We start from the raw sequence: 11746 nt of genomic DNA on the forward strand, positions 1-11746 counted from the left end.
CACGACAGGTTGATTCCAGATGAGAAATGTTAGATGAAAGGCATGTTTTCTTTACCAGCAAACTGCACAGAAGTTTCTACATGGCTTTCCCCCAGGACATGGATAGGTTAGGCACAGCTGCACAAAGCAAGGACTTGGAAACAAATGCAATTTGCTGTACCCTAGAAAACTGAACCAGCACAAACGTATTACATGTCACAACAAGCTCTGTGCTCGTGACATCTTTGTGCAGGCTCACTCAAGACACTGACAGCTTTTGACGTTTCATCTTTCCCCAGATAACTCACCAGGGCCAGATTTTTAACTAGTGGTTAAATGAATGCCTTTAACATGTCCCTTGTGGATATCCAATCACATTTTAAAGTGTTGTGCAGTCTGGAGTCTGTCACAGCGCCTGAACTCCTTTTGCTTTCGGCGAATGGCACATTTCAGCGCATGAAAATGATGCAGTTGCTGTCGTCGCCATTTCAGGTCTGATTTGCCTCTTTTGGGTTGTGCGGGGGTTTTGATTTTGCGCCTGTGGTTGGAGATGCTATGGCGTCTCTGTTTTCATGGGAAACAGACTGGCGTGCTGCGGGGTTGCAACCTGGGGAGAATTCCCTTCACGGACAGGTCAAGCTTTCACTCCAGCAGCAGAGACAAAAGGGCCTTTGTGGCCCCTGATATGAATCTCAATGCCCCTCTTTCTAAGGCTCTGCTCTTTCCCTGAGCTACCGAAATCACAGAGAAGAAGGGGTCTGATGGGGGGAAGTGAGCCGAAACAGGGAGGGTCGGCAGTAACCTTAGCGTTCGCAAGGCTGCTTTGTGCAACGACGTTTGCTTGGCGCAAGCTATTTCTTCTACGATGCTCTAGAAATGAAAGCAGTGGGAATTGATCTGTGATGCCCTGCAGTATACACTACTTTCTTCCTCTTAAATAAGATTTTATGTGTTCAAATTAAGTAACACCATTACCGGTTTTAGGTTTCCCTGTACTGGCTTCTAGGCCTTTTAGCATGCACAGTTTATGTGGTAGTGGACATTTTGCAACATTTCCACCCTGTGTGGGGTTTGACACAGACGCCATGCTCTACGGGGCTAAAGGAAGTGCTCACTTCCCTATCCGCACCGGCCAAGGGAAACTCACATTCTGGCTCCGCATCAAAGGGCACAGCCAACAAGCCTGCTGCTGGGTCACACAATGTGTGTAAACAACATAACTGGACTCTCCTCCACATGGACACCCAGAGTGAGGTCTGCCCGGTGCCAACCCTAAATAGTCTGACTCTTGCAGGACTTTCACATACTCGCACAATGCCATGTAATTGGGGTGAGGAGCTGGGGTAGTAGAGAGGTGAGGTACTGTGTCATAATTAGAATTTTGATCTAAAATAATTCTAGCAAATCCCCCTAATGTGGACCATGTGGAAACTTGATCAGTTTGTCTGACATAACAGACACAAGGGTGGAACTAACCATTTTTTGTGATTAGCAAGGTGCAAATATTGTAAACATCTCTCTTATGACATTCTGCATTTTTAATGGGCATATAACTAACCGCTACATAGTTCATGGGAAATTTAACATTTCCCATGAACTATATAGCGTTGTGGTTTTATATAAATATATATATATATATATATATATATATATATATATATATATATATATATATATATATATATATATATAAAATAAATAAATAAAATAAATAAAATTTCATATATATATATATATATATATATATATATATATATATATATATATATATATATATATATATATATATATATAAGGTTGTTTATTCACATCCTGAGTAGCCATGGAGTCATGTAAAACGCCGTTCTGTGTTTAATGTTATCATGCTATGACAGACATTTGAAGCCCTTTTCTTAAATGTAGGCCCGCTCGCCATGTAAGAATACAATGAGATCGTTCTTCTCTCTTTTTTGTTTCTCAAGACGGTGTGCTTGCTACAGGGTACAAACTGAAGCGTTACTTCTCCGCTTGAATGACGTAGATAATTAGTACATCTAAGCGGAACTTACTCTCTTCTCTCTGCGGAACAGTTTACCCGAACATTTTCATGCTCTTTGGATTTTTTTTGTTGGTCTAACGTAATGTGTATTTTCACCAGATCGCGCATCTCCTATAGTTATTTCAGTTATGATTCCTCCATAAGTAGAACCGACCGTGACAGTGCTTGGATGGACGAGTTCATACCTTGGTCAACGCAGCTCGAGCACGGGGAATCCTCTGCGCTCGCGAGGTCTCCTCCTCCACCATCGTCTGGAGTTTTTCGTTTCTTCGACATTGGTTGTTCCCACGATTCAGAATAGGACTTAACGTTGTATGAATTTGTTCTCGAACAAACAGACAGGTAAAAGCAAAACACTTTCAACTGTCTGGATAAGCACATGCAACTGGCCAGATGGCGAGAAATGTTATCTCTGCAAGACACAATCTCATTCATTCAGACTATCACTGCTCCCTTCGCTCTTGCGCGCTCCAAAATCAACGCAATGAGAGTGAAAGTTGGCAGGTGCGCGAATGCAGGCTATTGGAGATGATTAAAGGAACGAAGGCCGTCACATGTAAGACTTACTACAGGAAAACGCTCAGCTTTAGACACACTTGGTGTCCTAAAACACAAAAAAGCTTAGATTTCCTCTGACAACTGAGAAATATTGTCACGAAAGTGATTTGCAAATCACGTGTGTCCGGTTTTATACTGAAGCAGGAAAGTACACATCCACGATCTTTCACAGCTCGCAATTCTATTCGCAGCAGAACAAAAATCCACGAAGTTCTGCGTCTTATTCTGGTAGTCCACTGTAACATTTTCATTGCATTAATTTGCATGGTCAGCTTGGAACCAACTAAGAATGAGCGCAAAGACCACCGGTGACAGATCTGTCAGATTCCTCCATATATCTCTGATTTTCCTCGTCACCACAAAGCAACCGGCATCCGACAGCAATTCAAACACGGCCGTAGAGTGCTCTAGGCATCTCTCATGCTTTGCCTTGAGGCGGTTTTAAACAGTGCGATAAACGCGCCATAGGCTGTAGGCGGCGGATGCAATAACACCTGTGCCATTACGGAGCATCTCTCCAGATTCCTGTGTCCAGTTTAGACGGGCAGACCACCAAACTGCTAAATAGTGAAGGGGTGAGAACTGCGCCGTACCTTTTGATCTCACGCAAAAATCATAGGTCCAGCGATGTATTAAAGATGTCCCCCTTGTTTTTATCAAGCTCTTGAACAAACTTCTTGATCCAGTTGCTAGGGAAACACGGATCGACCAAACGGGCATGGTTTAGCACAGGTCTTAAGTACTTTAACTTGCGCAGCGGTGAACTCCCTGCAGTTGCTTGACTTCCAACGCAAAGTATCTGAGTGTTTTGACGGCACAAGGCAACTTACGAGTTTTCTGCAAATAAAGGGTCCATCAGCAACAAGGGTAGCTTTTCCATTCAACAGTCAGTGACGTCAGTAGCCTCCTCCGCAAATGGTGCCAAGGCTACAGTTTAGATTGACTCAAATGATAACATCACTTATTTTACGCAAGCAAATTAACCTTTAGATTCATCGTGGCTCGATTCTGCATAGCCTACGTCTGCTAGCTGAGACAGACAAGTAGAAAATGAAAGGACGAAAACCTGGCAGAAAATAGCAAAAACAAAATATTCAGCGCATGTTCTTGTTTTATTATATTGTTCATCTGCAGTGATCTCCCCCTTGAATCCTACAGAACGATGAATGCAGGGAAATTTTACAGATCGTGACAAACATCTTGTTCCACGTTGTTTCTTGCCTGTTATTTTTACTACCTTACTACCTTACCTTTCAGGAATTAGCGCGCACACCTGTTGAATCAGAGGATATCTAAAGGGAATAGAGGCGAGAATAAAATAGGCCATACATTCTCACTCGAGGGATTGTTCAGGAACCATTGATTTCTGAGGTGAAATGAAATTAATTTGAGATGCAAATGCAATTTTGTAGGCAGCGAAATAATTGCAAGCGACTGCCGCCCTATCTCCTGACAGAAGAACTGGGGCGGCGGCTGTTTGGAGCGCATGCTTTGAGGATTCCCTCATAATCCAGGATCTGGATCATGCCAACGAGTTTTAGTTGTTCTGCATTTACCACGTGAGTCGGTTTTTGTACAGATGCTCCCTTTAACTCTAGCACCCTTAACTAATGCCAATGACGCCCGCCCTCGTGTTTTCTGTAGTCAAACAGGCTCTTCGCGCTTCGCTGCGCACCAACCCCCTCCCCGCCCGCCCTTCACTGCAGCTACTGACGTCAAAAGCTGCTTGCGTCAATGCTCTCTTTGACAGAAGGGTTTTTTTTCTCATAGGATCCTAATGGGATTACTAGAAAAAAAAAATCCCAAAGTGATTTTCAACGGAAGCGAAAAGCAGCATTTTCTACTGCTCATTTGATGCTTTGTATGCAACGTGAAAGGAAGTAGGCTACAGTTCACAGAAACTATGGTGCTTTTTTCTTTTGCTTTGCTTTGTGTGCGTATGTGTGTGTGTGTGTGTGTGTGTGTGTGTGTGCGTGCATTAGTGAATGTAGCTCCGCTATTGTGCAGTAGATAATATTATTTTCAGATGCATAATCTGCATAGTTCGCTAGTTGTGCATGCATTTTTTTTTTTTTTACAAATGCAGCTTGTAGAAAATATTGTGGTAGGTAATAACATATCCCATACACACCCACGCACTCACCCCCCCCCCCCCCCACATCCACACCAACACACACACACGCAAAGCAAAAGAAAAAAGCACCATAGTTTCTGTGAGCTGTAGCCTACTTCCTTTCACGCTGCATACAAAGCATCAAATGAGCTGCAGAAAACGCTGCTTTTCGCTTACGCTGAAAATCGCTTTGGGATTTTTCAAAGTAAAATTAATCAGTCTTCCGCTGACAAATAATTGATCCGTCTTGATGACGTACGTGCTCGTACCACTCTGCACAGCATCCTAAATGGCTTGCTTGTGCAACTGTCATGTAAACTAAACCAGTCTCATACGTTAATATATCAGCGACTGAAATGATTGGACGCAAGAGTTAGTTTAGGGCGCATATAAAGAACGTTCAGATGTCAGACTGACGTAAACAAGAGAAACTTGTTCTGTTATTCCTGACCAACAGAGGGAGATATCTTGTGTGGATAATGAGACATGCTGTTTCCAGTGATTTACAAATAATTTGTACGCTACATGCGACTTGTTTACCATATATAGATCTGAAGGGGTGCGCTTCTCATTCAGTTAATCTGATTTAAACTTTGCAGAAACACAACAATGAAAACGGTCAAAAATTATGAAATACCCCGAATATTTTAAAAGCTTGAAAATGTCTAGAAGGTGATGGGTATTTTGAAATCATCAGTGTGAAAAATGACATAAAACCACGTATGAGCAACATATAAAACAAATATAAGGTCTTTATCTGCGTAGATAGAACTGCGTTGCTTATACACTTTTATGCACTTATACACGTTTTTCTTTTTTGCTGTTGTTCAAACCAACCTTTAGTAGGTTGTACTGCCACCTTTTGGGCAGTTTTAAAAATAGCGAGAATCTATTTATTGGGGAATAGAACATTTCAGCCATTACAAAAAACGATTGTACACAAGTGCAACACAAGGCTTGAAACAACCAACCAAACAAAAATCTTAAATAACTTTCTTTGTCTGTGTTATATAAGTAGCCTAAGTTTCACGTTTTTTTCTGCTCAGATGTGATCGGTTTAATTTGACTTCTGGAATGTGAGGGAGAAAATAAATAAAAGAACATAATTAAATCAGTAGAATTTATATTCCTCTCGCTGAATTGTGAATTAAAATCAGCTGTGGCAACTTCATAATGCATGGTCAGCGTGCTCACTGTGTTATTCCCTCAATTCCCTTTATAACCCCCTAATGTCAAACTCTGACTGTGGTAACCTCCTTCAGATAGATGCAATTCCTCACTTAAGTGAGTGGAATTTGCTCATAAGAGAAGAGTAAACAGATCTGAATTACACTTAGCAGGGTCAGCTATGAACATTGTAAGAAAAGAGTAGTGTGTGGGGTCTTTAAACAGATCCATCAGACTTTTCTTTAGAATATAATATAATAACACATACTTTGATAAGTAGACCCCCACATATGAGAGGTCTTTCAGGATCCACATAATATTGAGTTTTGATTCTGTTAAATACCACCTCTATGAATTATTTAAGTTTTTTTTAAAAAATTACATTAAAACAAATCTACATTCCCAGTTCTGACTAAAACACATTTTAGATGCTTTACAATCAAAACACAACCTCATAGTCCATCCTTAGTCAAAATAGGATGGTTTTGATTATACTGTTTCTCAATAAACTACCATAAAACCTCAAGAATATAGTTTCTCAATGTCTTTATGCATCACATATTCACAGGGCCCTAAAAACATTCAGTACATTGGAATTTAGTATATTCTTTCATTATATCAGTAAATAAGATTACATAGTGAGATGGGGATGTTCTTTTGTTGTTCTACTGATAGAGAATGTACCTTTAAAATGGTATTTTTTTTAAAGACTTTTCAATTTAAAAGTTTTACTCAATACATTTTACTGAGTGAATGGAAAATATTTCTCCTACCCATTTAATTACCAACAGGGGTGATACAAAGGCAATTCAAAGAAAAACTCCTGGCTATAAGCTTTCCAAGAACAAATTGATCTATTGGAATCTTGGGAAAACACAGATACAGTCTCAGATACAGTTTTTTGCTTTTCCCAAAGATTTTACACAGTGGTAGGTTTGTGCAAATACATACTTTTTTTTTTTTTGTGAATTATGCACAATGTGCATGCATTCTTTGTTAATTTGTTTTATTGTGGAAAGATTACCTGTACTGGAAATCTAGACCATGGCCATAAACGGGTTATATGAGACATTACACCCAATCAGTGATACCATTTTAAAGGTATTATAGGATAATGTTATTTTATGGGAGTTACAATTCTCAGTTTAATTACTTTTCTGGGTTGTTCACTGAGGTATAGATAAAATCTGACATTTTTTTCATTGTACATATTGTACCAGTCACACCATTAATACAGAAACATTAGGTACATGCAAAAGACCCTTCATACAAAATATGTAGGACTTGGTTTCTGGGTTTGAATACAGTCTGACTCATTTATTACTATAATTTTTAATAAAGATTTATTAGCTTTATATCAATTGTACAGCATCAATCAAATTCATATTATTACAAATAAAATTGTTATGCAAATCATGCTGAAATTTAAATCCTGAGGTGAAAATAAATCAATTTTAACAATACTGACATTTACACTTTGTACAAATGATTGTCTGCACATGGCACAAAAATAAGCTATGCATTAGAAAACTATAAATAAACCCACATGTATATTTTAAATGGTGCAGAAATTTAAAGGCATTAGCAGGTCTGTTAAACACTGGTTATATGTACAGTTTGAACAAGGCCTACTTTTGCTCAGATGGCCTAATGAATTTGTTAACTGGACAGAAGGATCCAGTTGTGATAGTTTTGGTACATAGACTGAGTGCTTGTTCAAAAGCTTCCTGGCCTCTCTGGAGCCTCAGTACATGGAGCTCTGTGGCCTAGAGGGATGGAGGAGTGATGGGTGCCCAGGCCGCGTGCAGCCGCACGTGAGCTGAGCCGTCATAAGGGGTGGATTCGTGCACCTCGGGGCTGGCAGTGCTATCGTAAAGTGGGGATCCAGGAGGGGGCGCTGTGCCTGGGTGAGACAGGCTGGTGTAGTGGCTGGCAGAGCCACGGAGGAACTGGGAGCCTAGGCTGCCTGCCATGCCTCCTGACTGGGACATGGGAGTCAGAGGAGTATTTCCCACAGTCCACAGGTTGGTGTACTGGCTGCAGGAGAGACATGTGGATGTGAAAAAGCTGCTAATATCTGTATTGTGAAGTAAATTTATATATACTATGTATACTGCTTTACTATATGTCAAATATAGTGCCTGATACTTGAAGTACCATATGTTTTAGTATGTTATTGGAAAATATTATATATATAGGGATGCCCTGTCTGTGTGTGTGCGTGTGTGTGTGTGTGTGTGTGTGTGTGTGTGTGTGTGTGTGTGTGTGTGTGTGTGTGTGTGTGTGTGTGTGTGTGTGTGTGTATGAAGAGAAAACTAACCTGGAGTTGGAGCTGGGTGATGAGTGCTGGCCCACAGGAACCATGCTGGAGTGAGAGGACATCTGCAGACTGGACCAGTTCTCATGAGTGGGCAGCATGGACAGGCATGCTGGAGGGTTATCTGGGTAACTAGCTGTAGGGCAACCAAAGAGACATCCCTGCTCATACTCTGAGTCACCACGGGGCATATATACAAGAAGAAACATACTGTGAGACATTAACACATATGATTTTTGCATGTCAAGACCGACAGTATGGCTGGGGCCAACTGAAGTCATTGTTGGCGCCTTGTGGTTCCATGGCTGAGGGTGCTTGTTTACGACTGGGAGCTCTAGTATACACAAAAGCTGGAGGAATGCAGGACATTCCCTGTTCAGTGGCACATGTTTGAGTTTCTCATTAATGGAATGGAGTCCTGGGTACAGGCAGGCAGTGGAGGGAAAGAAAGTGTGTGCGTATCTGTGCGAGTGTGCATGCATGCAGGCATGTGTTTGTGTGTGTGTGCACGCACTTACTGGGGGAGGCTGTTCGGTGTGGGTAGGCACTGGGGTAGGGTGAGGAGCGGTGACTCCTCAGAGTGGAATAGCGTTCACAGCTATGAGAAGATGACAAAGACAAGGGGTTGCTGAACGAAGGGTGAGAGTTTCCAGGAGGGCAGAGAGACCCTGTTCCTGGTAGAAACCATCCACTCACTGCAGACAGAACAGAGGGGAGAATTTTAGTAGAGAGATGTGTTAGCATACAGCGACCATGGGATCTATAACCTCCCCCCAAAGATCTACATATAGTGCTGACCAAGGGTAGGGGGATATTTCTTTTTAATTCTACTACATCCAGAATTTACTATGGGAAGAATGTGATTAAACTTACATGGAGTATATCCCGACTGTTGGCTATCACTGACATCATCCATTATTTCTTTATGATCACTTCTACAAAACAAAATTAACAAGAGTTATGTGTCTTCTTGTCAATAAACAACATAAATAAATATAACAGGAAATAAGTGAAACAGTTGTGGTTGAAGAATTAGAATTTTGTTGTAATGTCAAACAAGGTACCTTTCCTTGGCATCAAGGAAAGCTTTGGCGAAGGGGTTGAATTTTATTTTTAGCGCAGTGATCTGAAACAACAGAAGAGCAATATAACTTATGCCTCCAAAATCGGTGCATTAGGCAAATATTTTAGGTAATATAATGGGTTACGTTTACAAGAAATTGTTTTAAAATTACTTCTTCATTCTGGTATGCAGTAACTGCGATGAACTGGGTTTCAGGGAAGGAGTGACTGGTGATCATTCGCCGTGGTCCTCCAACACGCACTATGTGAATACGGGGTTCGTACTTGTGCAATGAGTTTAACATGATCTGCAAAGCATAAAAATATATACGGTCATCAAGGTAATATGGAATACACAACAGTCGATATATGGACATGTAAGAAATACGATTTTTAAACAATAACAAACATTTCATACGTGTTTTTCATTCAGTAAATCTTTTTGTCTTACCTGTCCGCCGCCGTTCAGTTTGTTAGTGAGTTTGACTTTGCTAAAGGACACCGGGGCTTTCATCCAGTGGGCTCCGAAGTTTGGAGAATCTGGGTGGATGTAGACGCAGCTCGGGGCCTGAGGCTCTGGCTTGCCTCCAGGGACCCATTCTCCGTTAACGTACTTCCATCTATGATTGTCCGCTGCCACGAAATCCAGCAGGAATGAATACATGGCGTTTGGATCCAAACCAGAAACGTTTACCTTCAGGACGGGGAACATGCGCCTTCGTGCGAGGAAATAGAAGATAGAAACTTGAAGAACATTAAGGGAATTACTAACCGCAGACAACATTAAAACTGAATGTTTTAGTACCTATAGTATAGTATTATAGTAAAATAAAGTAAAAATAAGAAAGAGGACGTGAAGAATGTACAAGCGCAAACAAGACATTATGCTGCCTTTCTTGCGAACACATTTGCCATTAGTTTGTTTTTAATTTCAGATCGAAATTGGCTGATATATTACTAAAATATAGTCGGACATCTTATCAAATAAAAAGTCTTCATGTCTATGATAAATAAATATGAATATGAAATACGACTTTCATAAAATGTTGTTTCGCATTTTACTTACACGAGATTACAGGAACTAATATTCTTCGCTTATTCAAATCTTATATACATTTAATAAAAGCCTGCATTATTTATATTTATATAAATATGAGATTTTACAAACTTATAAACTTATTCTCTGTTATTATAAGTTATTTTGATATGAACGTAATACCTGCCATTCTTGGTTACAATCATTTCATTTGTAAGTTCTTTGAACTTCTGCCAAAGCTCCAAATCATCGAGAGTGACTTTGAGGTCTCTTTCTGTTGGGTCTCCTTTTTCGCTCCCAGCCTGAAGTTCGTTCTCGACAGCGCTTAGTAGATGGTCAACCCGGTATTGAGCAGTTTTTCCTGAGCATTCACTGGCACCCGAAGCCATACTATCCAAGAAGTCCAGGGCTTCGTGCGTGAATAAAATATATCCGATTTGGCTGAGCCACTGACAGGTCCTTTAGCTGAGTGTAATGTCAAATACTCCGTGCCATGAAAAAGTTAGAGGTTACCGTTAGGCCTAAGTAACAGAGGTTCCAAATAAATAGACCTGGGTAACACTGCCTCTCCACGCATTGCTGTAGGTGTATCTGATTGGCTCCCCTGAGCTTTGATTTGTGCCGTCTAAACGTTATTGGTTAAGCACGTCCATATTCATGAGAACAGACCAAGACTTTAGGTCTTCTTACAAATTTAGTTTAACATAACACAAACAAATATGCACTCAAAACACTTCGTGTAGCCTATACATAACTTCTAGTTTTTATGGAGAAGGATATATAATTCCAGTTTATCAGCTGCTTAGTCATAAGGGTACCCTTATAATACAATATTGCACTAAATCAATTGTAATCCACTTTATTTCATTTTAATAATTGTTAATCGACTTTATAATACATTTAGGGTCAAAGACTTATATTTTTATTACAACATTTAAAACAAACAAGCATGTAAATAAAGTTTATTTCTAAGGTAAATAGGGTCGACAGAATTAATGGGGCAAAGGGTCAGTGTAGAGTACTGTGATATAAGCAGTTTCAGCGATACTGAAAGCCATTGATGATAAGAGTTTGAAGCCTGTGGGAATCTCAGCACAAAGCTGTAAACGCAATACGTTGGGGCACTCTGTACAGTTGAATACTCTTGAGCCTAGTAAAGCATTCCCCTTTAAATAAAGATTTATAGCCTCTAAACATTTATCAAAGAATCTATCTATTATGTATGTATGTATGTGTGTTTGTATCTATTAGTGATCAGCCTACATAGTCTTATTAAAAATATGGATATGCACATTATTTCAATTCATTTCTGTTTATTTATCCTCATCGATGTTGATATCTCTTTTTACATAAGCTACATTACTCTCAAGACTCCTGAGAAACTGTTTAGAAACTAAGTGGGAGTGTCCTAAGTAATTGATAAACTAAAATAAGTAACATTAATGCCGCACTGTCTGAAAAGTAACTTAATGCTGA

General features: G+C 40.0%; 2 protein-coding genes across 2 annotated transcripts in view; both read right to left on the reverse strand.

Annotated features, from left to right (window-relative positions):
• Window positions 1-2336, reverse strand: part of pde10a (phosphodiesterase 10A) — a 69514-nt gene extending 67178 nt beyond the window's left edge. Inside the window, 1 exon segment of the mRNA XM_027023007.3 lies at window positions 2203-2336. The gene's annotated coding sequence lies outside the window, so the exon portion shown is untranslated.
• A 4159-nt stretch (window positions 2337-6495) lies between these two features.
• Window positions 6496-10667, reverse strand: tbxtb (T-box transcription factor Tb). Its single transcript, XM_027023523.3, has 8 exons — window positions 10454-10667; window positions 9686-9950; window positions 9408-9542; window positions 9237-9298; window positions 9046-9107; window positions 8691-8867; window positions 8176-8308; window positions 6496-7892 (listed from the first exon to the last, which is right to left on the reverse strand). Exons 1-8 carry the CDS (start codon window positions 10657-10659, stop codon window positions 7622-7624), a joined length of 1311 nt encoding a protein of 436 aa, XP_026879324.3. The 5' UTR covers window positions 10660-10667; the 3' UTR covers window positions 6496-7621.
• Window positions 10668-11746: the final 1079 nt, after the last annotated feature.

Source organism: Electrophorus electricus, chromosome 12, assembly GCF_041902795.1.
Source record: "Electrophorus electricus isolate QZ-2024a chromosome 12, ASM4190279v1, whole genome shotgun sequence".
NCBI lineage: Eukaryota > Metazoa > Chordata > Actinopteri > Gymnotiformes > Gymnotidae > Electrophorus > Electrophorus electricus.

Excerpts from the sequence above, each read along its gene's own strand:
- tbxtb (XM_027023523.3), bottom strand. The coding sequence starts at position 10,659 with ATGGCTTCGGGTGCCAGTGAATGCTCAGGAAAAACTGCTCAATACCGG. Across the intron at positions 9,951-10,453 it reads ATTGTAACCAAGAATGGCAG|GCGCATGTTCCCCGTCCTGA; the intron begins GTATTACGTTCA and ends CCTCGCACGAAG. Across the intron at positions 8,309-8,690 it reads ACACCGAACAGCCTCCCCCA|CTAGTTACCCAGATAACCCT; the intron begins GTAAGTGCGTGC and ends GTTGCCCTACAG.